Genomic DNA, 19,558 nt, shown 5'->3' with positions numbered 1-19,558 from the left:
ATAGCCTACTTGGTTTTGGATATGGACGAAGAAAGATTGGATATCTATATTTTTGACAGATTATATGTATTAAATTGAAGTATCCCTGTTTACGTGACTGGATACTTCATCTTACAGAAATAGCAGTTCAGTCCCAAGGGCTATTTGGCCATGCCAGCAATGTGTACAGAGTCCTCAATGGGAGAAGGCTTAGGGCATTCCCAAACATTCCACAGTTCACAGAGCAGGCCCCACAGTGAAAAGTCCACCTGATATAAAACACCAGCATTCATATTTGCAAAGATGAAGTCGCTGCGCTGATACTGGTAAGAGTGGGCTGCTTGCACATGTAAAGCCTGAACACTGAGCTCGCCCTGAGCCAGCTTTAAGTTAGCAAGAATCTAATACTAATTCAAAAACATTTAATTGGTTCCCCCATTATTTCTATACATGCTTTAAAATAAATTACATTCTAAAACACAAGTGTTTCCCAAAATGAAAAACACTGCCATAGAGCTAGAAAATTAGGCATTTTATTTCAAATGAATATTTTATATGGTAATTGATAGAGAGTGATACTTATGATTCAAAAGTTGAGTGGCAGAGCTGATGCTGTGCAGTAAAAGTACACTTAAAACTAGACACACTTTAAAAATTGTGTATTCTCAGAACAGAGAACTTTCTCTTCCCTAATAGACATACCCTGTGCCAATTATGGAGGAGAACATATCTCTCTAAGTGGTTGTGTACGTCATCTTCTTTAAATGCATGGCTTGTGATTTACCATCTTACAGATGCAGGAGCCATTTCACCAATTTGCCTCTCTAGAAAGTTACTGCAATTTACAAAAGTGATCACAAAAATGGCAGATTTTTAGATTCCAAATGGAACAGATAAGGGAAGCCAGACAAAGAAATGAGAAATGGTTCAGAGAGTCAAATATAAATAGGTTACATGTCATGGAGAGATGTTTGAAAAAAAAAAAAAAAAAACCAAAGAACTGGTCACAGGAATTGACTTTCTGGCTCCACGCTGGGCAATCAAGATGTGAGAAGGAGAACGCCTCAAAAAGGGAGGCAGGAGTAACCCCTTAAAGCAGATGCTTGGACAAAGTTTGAACTCAGGAAAGGCAACTTACACTGCAGCATGTATACCAAGAATCAACTTAATTTTAAAAACTAATACTTAAACATCATATATAGGAAGACGTTCTGTGTCCTGCTTTGATTAGAAGACAGTAGACAGATGACGCAACATAGTAGAGATTGGTTGATTGGTTGATGGATTGATTTTTAAGGCAAAATAGATTCCCGAAGGATGTGATTTTTTTTCCATGGTGTCTCAGAAGATCATTGCCATGATAGTAAAACTCTTTGCCAGTGACTTGAGTGAGTGTGTCAGGAGCTGGGGGAGGGCAATTACAGCTGGCCCTGGTGGGTGATGCTCTTGTATTATAGGGTCTGAAACTGACGCCTGAGGCAAGGGAGTTAAATTTTGCAAGCATATAAAAAGAAGAGAGAGCAGCCATTACTGTCTGAGGGGTAGAAGACCTGCTGGCTCCACTTCCTCTGTGTATAGTCTGTAGGACAGGTTTGTGGGGCGAAGGGGGGAGCTGTTGGGGCTTAGGGAACTGCGGTCTCTCTCAGATGTTTGATTTGAATGTTTACTGCACTAAATAGCCTGAAGACCCATTATTTTACAGAACCTACAGAGAGGCTGAGTTCTTAACCATAGTGATACCTTGTCTCAGAAGCCCTAGGCGTACACAGAAAGACCATTGATCCTTATTTTTTATTTGGGCAATGCTTAAAAGCACCCCCTGAATACACATCTTTGGGGTTTTTTGGGGTTTTTTTTTCAGTTTGTTTATTGCTTTTGTTTTCATCTGGAGACAGGGTCTCACAGTGTAGCCCAGGCTGCCTCCAGCTTGAGATACCCCTGCCTCAGTGTCTTGAGCACTGAGATTACAGGAGCTGCCACCCTAGAAGAACTGCTCAGCTCCGGCGGCCTGGTCCTCTGTTCCTGTCATTAGATGCTTTATTCTTTCTTTAGTCTCCCTGACTCCCCTCCCCACTTTCTCAACTGTCTAACAAGCCTCCAGGACATCACCTGCACCTTCACAGCTCTTGTGCGGGGCAACACTCTTTATTTTTGACTTTCATATGTTAGCAGACAGGATGGGCAGGAGAGTAGAGGGAGGGCCTCTTCCATGCTATATGAACAAGGGATAGTAACTAAATGACAGCCTAGAAAGGCCTAGAAGATCACTGAAGATTCTGAGTCTGCACTTAAATTTTCAGAACCAAACCATACCTGTATTGCATAGAAATGCCTGTGCAGTTTAAGTGAGAGTAAGACTTTAATCAGGCAAAGTAGAATCTGACTGAGCTTGGCTAATATGGAATCAAGTCCAAGATAATAAAAATGTGTACGAGATTTAAAATGTAACTAATATTTCATCTCACTGTTATTCAGAGTATTTGCTTACAGATGAGACAGAGCTTAGCAATTAAGATTTTGTTGTTTCCTTGAGAGAAGAAGGAGAATAGTAAAAAGTTCCCAACAGTTTGCATGTATAAATGGGATTCAGGTTTTCTGGTGTGGCTCTCAGATACTTATTACAAATGTGTTTGCGTGTTAAAGTATTTATGAAAAATAAGATTGTATCCTTTGTTGATTTGCTTGGCTTTTCAATGTATATTTCATGAGAGAGGAATAGTAGCTTGGGAACGAGGTTAGCATGGTAACCACTTGTCACAGAGGGAGGCTGAAACCTGAGGTAGATGAGCAAGGGCCCTAAGCAAGGGCTTAGCATAGCCCTCCACAGTGTCTTGAGAGCTAGGATTTGCTCTTCAGGAAGTGTGATGGATAGTTTCTCCATCTTCATTCCTCAAGGAGAGCAAACGTAGATATTAACGCTGTTTAATAAAGGGCATAGGCACTGTCTAGATTTTTGTCACTGAGATGCTCAATCTACTCATTGCCTGAGAGTCGTGACAGTCACATGCAGTGTGACACTCCCTCATACCACTGCCGTTAGAGTAGTTAGAGTACTGGGAAACTCGTGGTCTTGGTTCTGCCCTTTAATACCTCTTTTGCCATACAGGAGAAATCTTGTTTGAGGGCTAGAGCTATAATGTATTTTTGATAATTGGCTGTATCTCTGTATCTTTAAAAGTTGGACAGTGTTTTGGCAGATGTAATCTTGGTTTAATTCCAAATGAAGACTTAAATGTTCATGAAAAAGAAGTATAACTGTACTGATATTATAAAAGCATACTGGAAATGAAGCCTATTTAAACTATTTTGGTAGGCTGAAGGTTGCCTGTAAATTCCTGTAGGCAGCACAGGGTATGCTTAAATAATCATTGATAGTCTTTGATGAAGTTACTGGTTTTCATGTAGTAAAATTAAAGCACTGCTTATTGGAAAGGCTTGTACCAATTGGGTGGGATTTTTTTTTTATAAATATAATTCCCATGCAAACAAAATAAGTTTGAAAATGAACTGTGAGCCAAGCCTTGGGTTTGATTCCCATCTCCACTTGCTACTGGGAAACCTTGAATGCATTATTTATCTTTTCTGTGCTTCAGATCCACATCTGTAAAGTGAGACATTCATTGAACCTGCATGTTTTATGGAGGGATCAGAATCTAATTTAATGGTGATTATCATAGTGGATCTATAAGGTACAGTGTGTGCTTTGCACACTGTAAACTAAATAGGAAGACAAACAATAGGATGAGGAAAATTCATCAAACTCAAAGTAGCGTATTAAGCAGTAATGTGTTTTAAATGTTTAAAGTTAAGCTTCAACACCCAGGCAATTTGTATCGGGAAACATTGCAAGTAAAGAACTAAAGGGAAATTATTGTGGCATTTTATTTATATGTGCAGTGCATGATTATCATATGTCGTCAAATCATGAAACAACAGAAATAGAAAATCTGCTTGACAGTAGAATTTGATGTGCCCAGAAAACACTGGCGACTAACAACATACAAACATTCTAAAGGAATTCATTCAGCAATTATAATCACTTTAATGACAAGGAAACATCATTCTTGTTGTCCTAATTGTGATTTCACTATAGTGCAAACATTCTTGTAATTGCCTGGATGGTCTTTATGCAATGAATGATAGTGAGCAATATGAAGGGTGTTAAAAGACCAGTGCCTCCAGTCCTAAATGTTCCATTGAGTCATACTGACAAGATGTGCTATTCTTGTGTCTTGTACTGGCACAGAGAACTTGTCTTATGAAATACTGGTTAGACTTATCACTGCGGTTCTCCAGGTTTGGTGCCCTGGTATGGAAATGATGTAAATGAGCTAGTGTTTCTCCAGTCTCCTCATAGCAGTAATTAAAATTCACCAATATGCTCTTAATTATTAATAACAACAGTGCTAATAAGTAGTAATGATAAGTGCCTCACATGTTCTAATCATTTTGACTATTTGTGTGTCAGGCACCATTCTATTTTCTACTTACAATCATTGCACCAATTTCCTTAGCGACTTTTGTTGCTCCTCTCGTGCAAGTGAATAAACTGAGGCAACAAATGCCTGCGTTGCTTTGTTTAAGCCTTATCAGGTAAGCTGCAGAGCCTAGAATACAGAACAAGATGGTGTGACGCCATGGTCTGACCTTGCAACCACTGGGCAGTCTGTCTGCCAGCTAACTTGAGTACCACCTCCTCCTCAGAGGACACAGAGCACAGCCTATGAGATGATCCTAGGCACATTCCGCTTTGTTTCACATATTAGTTCCAAACTGACCACACACCCTTCCCCTGATATCGACAGAAACATTGGTTAAGGAAAGATTATAGAGAACACTACCCTGAAATGTGACTGTGATACAGAAGCATTTTATCTGAATCCAGTTAGAGTTTGTACATCGGCTATAAGAGTAATAGGTTTTGGGGGTTAGACTGGAGAAACTATAAAAAGAATTATATTAAACTTCGCCATTTTGCAGAGAATTTAAACAACTTCAGAAAGCTCCCATAGAAACTAATAAGATGTTTTTGCTAGAAGCAACGCCTAAAGGTGGAGTAGATGTACACTAGGATCTCACAGCATACGTGACAGGCAGGCTAGGAAACACTTTAGTCCATCCCTTCATCCACAAGATGGGATATAGCTCCTTTTACCAAATAAGAATATGGCTCATACTAATGAGGGGGAAAGCAATGATTTCAATCTGGGTCTCAGATCTCAAAACTCAAGCTTGGTATATAACAAAAAATAAAGCACTAGGAAGCTAGATACAAGCTAAATACACACTGAGGGAATGAAAACAGAAGCTAGACCACCAGCAGTAGGATAAGTGGGCTGCCTTTTGTTCCAAGAATGCAATAGAGAAAGATGAATTCCAGGTTTCTAGGTTAAGAATACTTGAAATATTTTCCCATAGAAACCGTATAGTACCTGATAGATATTTGTACTCAGCGCATGCTAAACTGCTTGTGTCAACTTTGAGTTTCCAAGGGGCTGCATGAATTAAGTGGACATGTGCGGGCTAACAGTAAAACCTCACAGCCACAGTTAGCATTTTCTTGATTAGCAAATATACGCTAAGTTGCAGAGCCAGTTTAAAAATAAATACTGAAAGTAGGACTTGCTCATGTTTAGCTGTTCCCTGGCTTGATCTAAATAGAGAAATGATTAAAAAGTAGTAAGTGATTAGTAAATAGAGAATGATTAGCCATTGCTAACAAGTGATTAGATTTTATATGCGTGTGGGTGGGCAGAACCTGGTTATACCCACGAGTATTTTCAGATGCTGAGCCTTTACACTTCTAGAGATTAAAGAAGTTGCTTTTGAATGTGATTAGTGATGAAGAAAGTCAATTTACATACGAATATAATTGTATTCATTACATTAAGGTGGCTTCGTGATTTATATGACTTGTATTTATAAACACTGGTTAGTCCAATGCAAGTTTTAAAATTAATCTTTCATGAGAGATACTAAATGAGATTTGTCAAGAGTCCCATCTTTGGGCTCCATTAAAAGCAATGGGGAAGAAAGTAGATATTATTTATGTGTGTTTAACTAGATGGCACAGCATTTCTGATTTTAGTATTCACATGAGGAAACCAAGCATACTCAACCAAACAAAGCTGACAAATTGCAAGAAAATGAAGCACAGCCATTCATCACCGCCCTGTAAAGTTCTTGAGCTCCAGTGTGGTGTAGTGTCTTGATGGCCCCTGCTACCTTTCATGGCAGGGACAGGCACATCTGCGTCAGCCACATTGCATTTGTGGGGACCTGAATGGTGGGGGAGAGAGTCACACGATATACATGGTCCAAGGAAGGGTTCATTGACTGATTGTTTAGAAATTTCAGCCATCTAGTTGAAATGGGAACAGGGAAGTCAGGCTTGTCTTGTAGAGCTGGGGCTTCGGCATGCCTCCTAGTTGGTACATGTCTTCTCTAAGACTTTCATGTCCTTATGCTCTGCCCTCCAGAGTCCTCAAATGCCACACTGCTGACTAATGCTGAGAAGATCGCCACCATCACCACCACCCATGCCCCTTCTCAGCAGGGGACCCAGGAAACAAGGTCAGATGTGGCTTGGGTCTTTGTAGTTGCTGTTATTGTTACTGTTGTCGTCGGCATTGTTGAAGGGATAAAGCAGCTCCTGCCGAATGACTTTGATTTTTTTTTTCTTTCTTGTTTTCCCCTTGCATTGCTGTTATATTTGTGTCTCTCATTTCAGCAGGAACACCACCAAACCAAAGCAGGATTCTCAGTTTGAGTTCAAAGGACCACAGGCTACACAGGTGAGGACTGTTTCTCCTCTTTCTCACCACATCTTACTCATTTCCTTCCACCGTCCTGAAGCTGTTTTTATGAAAAACATTTAAAAGAACTCTTATTTGAAAATAAACAATCTTTTTGTGAGGCGATTTAACTAGATGTGTGCACTCCTATTTGATTGTCTAGAAAATGACACCTTCTTTTTACTGCCTTTGAAAAATATTCCCAGGTACTCTTTTCTAAGGGGGAAGAAAGAAAAGCTGTCATGAGACTCAGTGATCAGAGAAACAGGCAGCCAGTGTCTCGCTTCTCAGGGTTTTCAAAACCCTGTTACTGACAAGAAAATGTCTTTTTACATAAGACAGTTCTCTGGCTAGTGAATTTCAGATAAGACCCCTAGAGTGCAAGTCCTGTCCTCAGGTTGGAAATGCACAAATAACAGTGAGGAATGCACATTTGAGAAACATGGGTGATACAAAATTTGTTTTGTTTGTTTTGTTTGGTTTGGTTTTTGCTTGCCTTCTCCGTCTTGAAGCCTTCCATAGTTATTCATGATCTTCCCCGAACAGCATGGTAACTGGGCCCTCATTTATAGGCACGGCTAGCATTTATCAGGTGCAGGGAGAGGGTCTAGCAACACAGCAGCCTCTAGGGTGGGAGGGGTCTTACACATTGGAAAGTTTTCCTGCCTCAAATGTAAACTGCAGCCCTACTGACTGAGCGGTGTCAAGGCATGCATGGGCACAGGCATGCTCGTGAATGTTCACAGATTCCGGATTCCTAACTCCTCAGAGGAACGAAGGTTAATGGAGATGATTAATAAACAAGAATCACTTGAGCCAGGGTTTGCAGATAGAATCTCTGCCTCTTTGCAAAGTCACTAAGACAAATGGGTGTGGGTCTAAGTTCCCCTAGAATGATTTCATTTAATTTCTTCAAATAGGAGCAAGATTTTTACACTGTGGAATTGGAAAGAGGAGCCAAGGGATTTGGCTTTAGTCTTCGAGGGGGACGAGAGTATAATATGGATCTCTATGTTCTGCGCTTAGCAGAGGATGGTCCTGCAGAAAGATGTGGAAAGATGAGGGTAAGTAGAGAGGAGGCTGCGGTGGTTGTAAGTATATCCTGCGTGGTCACTTCGTGACATTCCCACGGCATTCAGGACAGTGAATGTGTGGCTTTTGCCATGTATTTCTTTCTAAAGCATACTTAGTTTCAGCTACTAAGTTAGCTGAATCTTGAGGATCATACTTTACTCCAAGTGTAGTAAGTAGGTGTTTTCTGAGTGCCATTCCCATCAATCTTGTGCTTTACCTCTTCTGGTAGGCACCTCGTATCACAAGGACCTGGATAGTGCAGGGCACGCAGAAGGCAGGAAATCTGCACAGCCGTGTAGATTCTGAGAGCTCATTTCTTCTCTAGCTGGTCAGCAGCTGCCTTCCTTAGCTGCAGAGATTCCCAGTGAAACCTAGACCCCAAGCATAGGGACAGTAGTTCCACAGCACTGCCACGGAGAGTTGCTATAGATATGTCAAACCTCTTGAAGTTGTGTAACAACACTGTCATCTACCAAACTGATGATACACATTCCAGAACTGCAAAACCAAGTTTTAAAAATTGTCAAAAATTAATATCACAAAGTTTTGAGTAAGTTTACAGCTTTATGCTGGGCCACATTTATAGCCACCCTCAGCCATAAGTGCCCTCAGGTTGGGCATACCTCGCCTGAGATTTTGAAAAAGCACATACACAGGGCCCTGTGGTTCTGCTGAGCTATTCAGTGTTTGTTACTGTGGATAAATGTAGAGTGATCTCCCGTGCGTCCTCCAAGCGGATTAGATGATTGAAGAACTGAGCTGCAGGAGGTTGAAGGGCAATGTGAGATAGATTACAAGGTCATGGCTTAGATTCACCAGCCAGTACTTTGCCTCTTCTTCCTTCTAGAGCATAAGCTGTATGTGAGTCAGATTCTGGCCTGGTTTGTTCACTCTATTTTTGCATGGCGCCTAGGCGGGTCTTTGGTCTCTCAAGACCCTTCTGTGGAAGGTTTTTTCCTCTGAGCTCATTGATGTGGTTGTTTTCAGGATTTGGTGCCTAGAGCCTGTAGCTGGAGTCTTCTCTCATTTTCTTATCATGGAACTCCATAGGTGATCCGTTGGTCAGATTTCGGAACCAGATGCCTGCAAATATAAGCCTAAATGAAGAAAAGTCTACTGTGTCTCACAGTCTCAGGTTTTAGTTCTGGTTTTGAGGACTGTTTGGAAGGCAGAATGTTATGGTGAGGAGGAAGGATGCGTGGAGTAGCAAAACTACCTCACGGGAAATAAGAAACAGAGTGAAAGGAACAGGGCTGCTTTCCCTTCAAGGACATGCCCTCGGTTGTCCTTTTATTCCACCACTGATCAAGAGCATCACACCCACGTCTTGATTCAACATGGAGCCTTTGGGGATCACACTCACCACAGCAGGCCCCCTCTGAGTGAGTGAATGAGAAAGCAAATGAGGGTAGGAAAGACAGAAGGCAGCATTATTCTGTAACTCTTTGAGCCAACATCCTATCGTGTTTGCCTTATTCTTTTGATTTGAAGTACATCTCTAGTTCTAACCTACATCCAGAGGAAAGGTGATTGCACACAAGTATCGCTACATGGGGTGAGACTCTCAGTGGAGGCCGTGCTGCTGCACCCTCCTCAGTAACTCATTTTCTACTTGCAGCTCTCTTGCTTTAGCCTGTAACAGTATGTAATGTACAACTAGTATAGTGTTCCTAGTAATTGCCTTTCCTCATTAGAATCTAATTGCCATGTGGTTTTCACTGCTACATCCTGAGCAACAGGGGAAAAAAATATGCCTAATGTGTATGTGGGAAATCAATGAGGGGAAGAATTTTTAAGTCACAAAGACTTCCACAGCTTATGAAAACCTGGCGTGACCATTTCCCTTTGTCTCTCGCTTTGGCAGATTGGTGATGAAATTCTAGAGATCAATGGTGAGACCACCAAAAACATGAAACATTCTCGGGCCATAGAACTGATTAAGAATGGTGGCCGCAGAGTTCGTCTGTTCCTGAGGCGGGGAGACGGCTCAGTCCCAGAATATGGTGGGTCAAACTATGAAAACCTCCCCTCCTTCCCTGGCATGACTCCATGAGTTTGTCTCCAGAACGGCAGCAGGAAAGTCCTTTTTGTTTCCCTATTCACCAGTGTCTTACCAGCCTCTTGCACCATGTGGTTATCTGCCTCGCTTGTTCTGAAATCTCTACACATTTCATCCTTTTGCTTGCTTACATGGACTGGGGCGTGGCCTAAGACAAGACCTTGAGAGCCCCCTTTCTGATAATCAGAGAGAACGTTCTGTCTGGTCCGACCAAGAGCGAAGGAATGTTTGTTCGAACTGTGCCAAACTGTTTCTCAGATCCAATTGTTAGCACAAATGACTACACAATCCTTTAAAGAAGCAGGTTTCCTGACTCATGTTGAGGCACAATATCTAGTTGGGTTTTTTCTTTGTTTGTTTTGCTCTGTTTTGTTTTTATTTTGTTTTGTTTTGTTGTTACTCTTAAGAGGCGTGAAGTTTTGAGAGTTTGGGGTGGGGCTTTGCTCACTTTGTTTAGACTCTGTATATGACAGTTCTCTGTCCATCTCAACTGGTCTTTTACCCCAAATCAGACCACCTGAGCCCACACTATCAAACAAACAACAGCAAACAATGTTGATCTATTAGCCATATGTTTTTAAATGATACAGGATGAAATAGATTCCCAGTGCTCATCATGAGGGAAACATGTTACTATACCTTTCCTGTGAGGAAAGCCAGGTAATACGTAAAGTTCCTCTGTCGTATCTTTAAACATAGTTTGAATAGACAGCAATGCTCTTTACCTAGCTTAGTGTTCTGATGGCAAAATATTGTATATTGTGATAATTATGTCCTATTTATTTGAGATTCTTGTTTAAAATTTAAAAAAACAAAAAACAAAAAAAAAATAATCTATGCCCTAGATGTAGGGCTTTTTTTCCCAACCAAAGGTCTACAAAAGTTTCTATAGAAACTGTGATTGAAAGATCCCCATATACATTGGTCCCCTTTATTCGGGATTTATCTGTTACCGCCCTCTTTTCTGAACGTCTTTCTGCACAATTCCCAGATGCATTTTGGGCACAATGAGATGCTCAATTCAGACATAGTTGAAGGAGGAGAGTGGCTCCTTCACAGGGCAGCCTTCCCTGGTATTGGGCATTGGTATGGGTGCCCAGGATGAGGGGTCTGAGGTCAGGGGGAGGGTCGGTGTCCAATTAGAGGGAACCGTACTGACACCGTCGGGTGCCAGGGCTGCACACTGTGCTTAACTTGTGACCATTAGATGTATGATTACCACTGAAACTGTGTAACGTGTCTCCCTTTTCTGTCTTCCCTACGCTTCTGTTGGATGTGCTATCTCATTTGAGAGTCACCGTCAGTAACCTGTGTATCTTCTCCAAACCTATGTCTGTTGCACTGAGGATGAAAATCCAACACTAACAAATGTTCTTTGGGCTAAAAATAAAGATCATTGAAATACATGGTTTTCCACAAAGGGTTGAACGTGCCGGGGTTATGCTACTGTAATGTTTCCATGCGTCATTTGGACTAAATCTCTCTAATTCTATTGATTAGAGTTACAAATGGGTTATAATATGTTAAGTTCCAATATTTTTCTGACTTGACTGGAACCTGCTTCTCTGTGAGGCTATTTTTGTAATGAGTTTTTTGTACTTAATTTATCTGCCGCGGTATTGGGGGGTGGGAGGGGACTTTGTTCTTTTGTTGTTTATTGTTAATGCTCTCCTATGCCAGCCTGTCATTGTTCCAGTTGTTTGAAAAACAAACAAACAAACCACGAAACAAAAAAAGGATGCATCACCATCTGGGTTTCCGAGTCATCTCCTGGCTATCTAAAAGCGTTATTGTTCTGATTGCAGTCCCCGCGGCCTTTAGTGCCGCCTCAGACTGTCTGACTGGACAAATAAACTCTCTTTGCCCTGTGCTAACAAATGAAGATTTTTTTTTTCTCTCTTTCTTGTTATAGGGAATCTAAATGTTCAACTTTTTCTCTTTCTCTCTCTCTCCTTCTCTCTGACTGTTCTTGGTGCTGGGCCCTCCCTCCTACAGCGATGATACCTCCTAATATCGCTGCATGTATGAGAAATGAAAAGCTCGGGGAGGCTTGCTTCTACCTTATGGGCCATAATCAAACTACGGTTTGTAGCTCAATCAATACTAGGTGTTTCTGTGCTGTGGCCTAATTTCCTCATTGCTTCTGCTTAGCTCTATTTTGATATGTTTGGCAATTCATTCTGAGCACCCTGCGTTCTTTGAATTGTAAGTACATGGCTGACCCTGTTCAAGTGTTGCTCTCCCTGTCTTAAGACTACAAGGAAGAATCTAGGTTAGATTTACAATAGCTAGCCAAGTGTCCCTCCCCCAGTGTGGAATGATTTTTTTTCTTTGTCGTAGTAGCACGCCCAACATTTAGAAAGAATGAGCCTCATTATGGAGCTCTTCCCTGGTGGATAAGGCTTTGCCAGATAGGAAGAAGAGATTTCCTGATTTCCTGGCTATTCAGGTATCCCTTAGCAAACTCCAGCCCATGGACCAAATTCTGGTCATAGCCTGTTTTGCAAATAAAGTTTTATTGGCATATAGCACACACATCTTTAAAAAAATATTTTTACACCACAGTGACAAAGTTAAAGATTGCTTGACCCAAAATGTTAGTTTCCTCCCTTCCCCCTCCCCCACAAAAAGCAAGACAGTAAGGACTCATGCTCTAAGCTATATCCCTACCTTTGTTGAGCTTGTCCTGGGTTTGGAGAGATCATTCATGAGACAGACCATTTGATTACTGTTGGCCTGGATGTCTCATGGAAGATGTTTTTAAAGTCCTATATCCCATGTTGCAGTACCTCTCAGACACCTAAAACTTGATGGCTTTCTCATTAACAACAAAACATCTTGCTTTGCATAGCCTCTCATAAATTCAAGATGCTGCCTTAAATGGTTCCAGTGTCCATTCAGATAGTTTAATGCTAAATTGGACTTGTCATGGGCTGTCCAGCATTTAGATCTGTAGATGCCTACATGAAATAGAAGCAGTCTGATGGCTTCACAGCTCTTTCTTCTCACATCATAAAGAAAGGTGCTTTTTAATCTTAAAGATTTTATAAAGTCCCAACTAATTTCATATGTGCACCTTAACAGCCTATAGCCCTAACTTTTATGTCAGAAAGCTCTTTCAAATACAGTTCTTTTTTTAATTTCCTCAAGAGAAGATAAAATGGTTAAATGTAAAAGAAGTAATTTAATGGACCTTCAAGCAGGTGTCACATTTGACAATTAAAATCTGTCCAATGTGTTGCCTAGATAATCCCCCTTGCCCAATACCCTGAATCATTTTTAAAATATGTTTTTATATGATATAACGTGCAAGATCCTCAATGGCTTGTCCTCCTGCTATTAGGTCACCACCCAAATAAGCCAGCAAGTCATTCTAACCCCCAGAAAGCTTTCCGTGTGACCATTTAGGTCCGTGTTTTAGTTTAATGTCAATCAATTTAGAGTATTCTTTAAATAAGAGTATCAATCGGGGGAATAGAAGAAAGGCATACGTGGGGAGATGGCTGATGGATGGCCAAGGAAAAGCAGGTGCGGGTCAGGTGAGGTAGTTCTGGTACCTCTAGACAGACTCCGGCAGTTCTGCCTTTAAAGGCTAGAAACATTTATTTCTCCGATGGTCTGTCTTCAGGGTATGGGGAATAGAGAGTGAGACGTAGAGAGCCACAGAGCTAGTTTTGAATCCTAACTAGTTGCAGTAATACTTAAATTAACCAAGATTCAGTTGGCTTTGATTCTGACTGCTTTAACAGTTGTTTGTTTGTTGTGACTAATGAGTCAAGTGTGGGAGGGAACAGGGCCAGGAGCCGCGGGTCCTTTTTGTTAAACTGTTGTTCTTTCTCTTCCCAACACAGACCCCAGCAGCGACCGGAACGGCCCCTCCACCGGTGCACAAGGTGTTCCGGAAGTGAGGCCAGGGCCGCCAGACCGGAGACCGCATCCAGCCTTGGAGTCCAGTTACCCACCCGATCTTCACACATCATCACAGCACGGGGAAAAGCGGGCACACACGAAGGATCCAAAAGGCCACAGGGAGCACAGCAAACCACCCAATGAACACCACACCTGGAATGGAACTTCTAGAAAACCCGACAGTGGGGCCTGCCGGCCCAAAGACCGGCCACCCGAGGCCTGGAGAGAGGCACAGCCAGAGCGGACAGCCACCAACGGCCCCAAGAGGAGGTCTCCGGAGAAGCGCAGGGAAGGCACCCGCAGCGCAGACAACACTTTGGAAAGGAGGGAGAAGCATGAGAAGAGGAGGGAGATGTCCCCTGAGAGGAAGCGAGAGAGGTCACCCACCCGGAGAAGAGACAGCTCTCCAAGCCGCCGGCGGAGGTCCCTGGAAAGACTCCTGGATCAGAGACGGTCCCCAGAGCGCCGAAGAGGGGGGTCGCCCGAGAGGAGAGCCAAGTCCACCGACAGGAGGAGGGCCAGGTCCCCTGAGCGCAGGCGAGAGCGGTCGCTAGACAAAAGGAACGACAAGGTTGGCCACCGAGAAAGGGAGGAGGCTGCTCTGAAGGCAGAAGCAGGGAGAAGCCCCAGGAACCCCCAAGAGCAGAGAAGGCGACCTTACAAAGAATGTAGCACCGACCTCAGCATCTGAGACTCAGAGTAGCGTCGTAACCTTTACCGTGTCAAAGGTTCTAAGAGGAAGGTCGCAAACATGAAATAATTTAGTTTCTTACCTGAGAGAAGGCATCTGACACCTGCTAGTCCTATGAATAGTAACGGATATTTTATGCATCTCAAGTCTTATAAGAAAAAATATATATGAAAAGTCTTGTGCCTGATGTATAATATTAAAGAAAGTATTTTTAAATGCATACTTTTTTTTTTTTGAAAATTATTTGCCAAAAAACTGGCCCAAAGGGATATACATTTTGTTTCTTCACAAGCTATAGAATTGTTCCTCTTTGGGGCAAGCTCTTTCTCTCCTAGATAAATGGGGCTGTTGGTCATGTCTTATAAGTACATGCAATTAAATTTAACTCAATATAAACTGTTAAGAAGTGTTGTAGTGCTGTACTGTAAACCCCTGTTTTTCTGAAAAGCAGAACGCAAAAAAAGTCGAACTTCTACTTGTACAAACTGAGGATCTTTTAGGATGGATTAGAGTGGCCAGTGAGCCTAAAATTCAGCAAACTGTGTGACAAGAATACTACTGCAAATGAAGGATATTTATGACTACAGTGCGCAGCGCTAAGAAACTTTATGATCTGGAGTTATAGTTGGTTCCAAGAACAGTCTGTGCTCTCCCTGGCCCAGGAAGGTGCAGAAACAACAAGATTGGCTGCCATTAACCAAATACAGCCTTAGCTCAGATGGTCAGGTTCATCGGGCCCCACCACAGAATACATCTCACTTACAGCAGTGCCCGTGCAACCTGTGAGCCTCTAGAAGGAACAGACAAGCCCCTTCTGGGTTGTCTGGTCCAGTATGAAGCTGAGTAGATGGAATGTAGGACCTTGTGCCTCTGGGATGAGGGAAATTTACATGTCTCCAACATAGAATGACCTCCCCCACTCTTTAGCATAAATCCATGGTTGCCTTCTGCCAAATGGGAGCAGAGGAGAGAACTTTGGTAGAGGAAACCTCTTAAGATATTTAAAGAGCATTGGGGCTGCTTATTCTCAGAATAGCTGATTGTGCACTTTGAAACCATAGAGCAAGTCTTAAAGGATTGATTGAAGGAGAAAGCAGAAAGTGATGGCACCAGTGGTTCTTGATCTACTGGGAAACCTTTGCTCTCACGACTCTTCTTTATGTTTGGGGACGGAAAACAAAATGTAATGGTTTTTCTCTCTAAAATAGACCCATTTTCTGAACCGTCGGAAGGTGTGGCTGGGTCAGCTGTAACCCTGAGATGTGGTTTAGATGGACTACTGCCTAGCTGAGCCAAAGTGTTTGCTTGTGCCTGTTGGACCACGACAGCAAACAGCTGCTGACAGTGCATTTGTATTTCTGTAGTACTGTTTTGCATTTTCCATTCAGACACAAAACTTTGCAAGTCAATCACTGTTGTTTCCGTGGTACTGTATTAGGGAAGGGGAGGAAAAAAAAAGACAAAAAAAAAAAAAAAGAAAAGAAAACCAGCCAATCATTGTATGTAGAGTTTAAAATTGTAATTAATAGAGCCTGTTTGGAAAAAAAGAATAAAACAACTGTTGCCTTTTTCTTTGTATAAAAGAGAATTTATGACAAAAGTCTAGCTGTAAGGAATATGATATGTGTCTATATTTCTGAATATGAACAGATTGATTCTTGGGAATATACTTTAATGTAAACTAAATCAGGTATGTAAAGTTGCTATAAAATTGGAGGCTATATAAGTAATCGCTAAAGCTTTAGTTGGGGCTATCATTTCTCTGTGGAGAACCTGCTCATGAATAATCAAGCTTCATTTGCATTCTCTGTTCCTCATTTATTTCTTGCTTAATGCTCTTTCCTTGTTGATGAAAAGCAGTGTGTGGGCCAATCTTTTTATAAAACACTATGCACATATAAATACTACATTGTTCATAGCTTTTTTTGACTTAGGGGTTTATACATTACACTGAGTAGCTATAGTTATGTGGACATTTATCCAGCTTCTTTTCCTGAATCAAACACAATACACATGCTGTAGCTAAAGGGGGCGGGGAGTCTGTGGTTGTTACTTTTTTTCATCAGAGTTTTCCCTATAATGCATATGCTGACAATAGTACTAATGCTGAGGAAGATGACACTGGGTGGTGATGTTTGTTTCATCAGTTTCCTGAGGTATTACTCTTGAGGCTCTGTGGGCTAGGCTTTTTCTCAGTAGTTCTAGCATAGCCCATGATGTTAAGTGGTGGATTCATTCTCTTGATCATGGTCTGTGGGTTTTAAACAAGTTAAAAAAAAAAAAAGTCTAGGTTGATTTTTGGAGAGCATCCTGAAGTAAACTTCATGATGTCTTGTCTCTTAAGAAATGGTCTTGGGCATTTAAAGCCAGTGCTGCCCAATTGAGCCTGGCTCCATATCTGAGGACTCTCACTGTGGCAATTTCACCTTAATTCCATGCATCAGATTTGGTTTGAAAGTATTGCACTGTACAGGGACCTATATACATTAAGCCGAAAAATCGAATTCTCTTCAGTCTGCTGTAACCTTTTGAAACTGATTCCTGTGAGCCTCCTTCCCTAACCTTTCACCTCACGTAAGAGTGCTGATGAGAGCTGATGGATGAGTACTTTGTATGATCAAATCAAACCATTTAGGATTGTCCCCTTCCATGACAGAAGTGATGCCTGAAAGAATGTTTGGGCGGGTGGCGCTCAGTAGCCTACTTGTATTTTTTAAGTTTCTTTTGTGAAAGATTTTTTTAATGCATTTTTACTGTAAAAATACATGGAAGTGTATGCATTCCATACCCACTATTGCTTCTGGATTGGTATCTTCTTTGTCTCAATGTGGTCTCAAATGTATCTGGGTGAACTAGTCACTTGAGGGCACATGATTGCAATTCTTGAAATACCACTCTTTCAATGAAAAGGGTTCTTCTTCTCTGGAAAAGTGCCTTACTATTCAAGGAGTAGCATATGACCTAGCTCCCTCATTGTTACTGAGAGGCTTATTGGGAGCATAAAATCTCAGACCCCGCTCCAGACCTCCAGAGTCGAACTGGGCACCTAGCAAGATCCTTTGCTAACTTGTGTGCACATGAACTATAGTGCAGACACCTAGTTACAGATTCCTGAGAGTAAAGAGTCGAGTCACTTCTTAAGGGTATGCTGCCTGGCCAGGAGGCTTCCTTAATCTCTTGATGCCCTTCCTCACTTCTGAAGGAGCATACCTCATAGAGTTGGTCAGAATGAGTGCAAAGTGCTCAGAACGCAGCTGGCAAGCAGACAGACCCTCAGGAAGTGACGCCACCTGCAGCTAGCACTTTCCTTGGCTATAAAACCAGCAAGCCATGCAGGTGTGCTAAAGACACGTGTGATGAACTCACATTGACATGTATAACCAAAATGCTGTTTTGAGACAGGAAATCAGTCTTAGAACATGATGTGAGCCATACATAGGTTGCAATTATACTCCCAGTCACACAGAAAGCTAGTAGGTGGTTAGCATGCATCTGAGCTGATCATGGAGCTTCAGCTATCCAGTTTCCTTCCATGTTCAGTTTGTTGTGACATGGTGGCTGGAATTTTTCCTAAGGAGCCTAAGTACCGGCAGCTTCAAAGAGGGCATTGTGTAGAATAGTAAGGCTTCCCACAGCCCAGCTCCTTTTGCTTTTTTTTTCACTGCTTTTTATGCTTTATTTTCTTCACCAACATGGTAATTATGGACATTGCTTCTTTAGTATCTCTTCTTTGAAGATGGTATCTAGCAGCGGTCCCCAGCTTAACAATTGACGCTATGTGTAAAGCCTTTGTGTCCAAAGTGCTGTAAATGCCCACAGTGAAAAGAATGTCCTGAAACTCAATCACAGCTCTCAGGACTTTCCTGCTGGTGGCCAAGCAGAGTCTACCTGCTTGATGCTCTGCGATTATTCTTGAAAGGCCTGTGCCTTTCAGATTCTCTGATTATAAGGCAACACCAGCAGCATGACTGGTACAGTCCCCTGGGAGTGCTTTTACAGTATAGATCATAAGCTCCAAGGAGGGAAGAACAAAAGCTCCCAACGTAATTACTTGGGGTAGGTATTGGAGTGATGAGCCAATACAGGGCATTTTGACAAGCCTCTATGCATTGAGATCATCACTAGGAGCCTAAGAGTTATAGTAGGACTTAATTGGTCCAGGTATTGGTTGTTGACTAAATCCAAAGCACTTAAGAGTTTAGCCAGATGGAATTAACTGTTTCGTTCTGCAGTATGTTCCCTGATGTAGCATACAATGGCCTACATTCAGCTAGAAAGTTTGTTGTAGTATGTCTGGGCCTGGTCTGCATGGCCTGCAACTACAGACATCTCACCAATAAGCACTGATAGTTTGTTTCTGTGACTAAATCATCTTTGATCTCAGAATCATAGAATTGAAGAGAAAATGGAATGTCTACTAATTTGTGCAGGCTTAAAAACCCAACGTGCTTCCCAAAGACTGTTAGTTGGGCATACATCTATTGATAACCAGCTCTACCAAGTAAGGCTACTTCCTTGGTAGGGAGAGCTTAGAGCTGGCTCGTAGAGGAGGAAGTGCACAAAAGACAACACATAGAGGCCCGGGGCTCTGTGCTAGTGACTTAGGGGGTCTAACCAGCTTGAGGAAAGTGGCAATTGGATAGAACACAAGAAAAGGACTCATCTGGTGACCTAAGGAGCACAGTGCAGGCTGAGGTGGATGGAGGTTAAGGCTAAATTGTGACCCAACTGGAAGGGCTTGGCTAGGCTTGTTCCCATTTTCCAACCTCAGCAGAACACCGCTGGAAGTGTTTACAGAATCTCTCCTGGGTTGCATGTCTCAGGAAAGGAAATGTGGCCAAGTTTGGGTTTAAGCTTGAGAAAGTTGATCTCATGGCATCGTGACCCACAGTCTGAAGGAGGAGGGCGGGGGCTCTTAGACACTGGTGCTCTCAAATGCCATGTTACCACGGATCTCAAGAGACTCCAAGAGCCAGTCTGCCTGCGTCCAGGCTCATTCACTGACTAAAAGTTCTTTTTTTTTTTCCAGCTGCACATTCATTACTTCTATTC

General features: G+C 42.1%; 1 protein-coding gene across 42 annotated transcripts in view; it reads left to right on the top strand.

Annotated features, from left to right (window-relative positions):
• Magi1 (membrane associated guanylate kinase, WW and PDZ domain containing 1) overlaps positions 1-17,298 on the top strand; it is a 603,374-nt gene extending 586,076 nt beyond the window's left edge. For 13 of the 42 annotated variants that reach the window (XM_060383794.1, XM_060383792.1, XM_060383800.1 and 10 more), the window contains 5 exons: positions 6,459-6,552; positions 6,713-6,773; positions 7,694-7,837; positions 9,712-9,850; positions 13,758-17,298. In XM_060383794.1, coding sequence (XP_060239777.1) covers positions 6,459-6,552; positions 6,713-6,773; positions 7,694-7,837; positions 9,712-9,850; positions 13,758-14,506 — 1,187 coding nt within the window. In that variant the 3' untranslated portion in view covers positions 14,507-17,298. Of the gene's footprint in view, positions 1-6,458; positions 6,553-6,709; positions 6,774-7,693; positions 7,838-9,711; positions 11,313-11,901; positions 11,991-13,757 lie in introns of those variants that run through there. The other 29 variants (XM_060383791.1, XM_060383782.1, XM_060383784.1 and 26 more) reach the window with 5 other exon arrangements.
• The last annotated feature ends 2,260 nt before the right edge of the window (positions 17,299-19,558 follow it).

The sequence above is a fragment of the Meriones unguiculatus genome, chromosome 5 (assembly GCF_030254825.1).
Source record: "Meriones unguiculatus strain TT.TT164.6M chromosome 5, Bangor_MerUng_6.1, whole genome shotgun sequence".
Taxonomy (NCBI): Eukaryota; Metazoa; Chordata; class Mammalia; order Rodentia; family Muridae; genus Meriones; species Meriones unguiculatus.
This window is presented reverse-complemented; position numbering and strand designations above follow the sequence as displayed.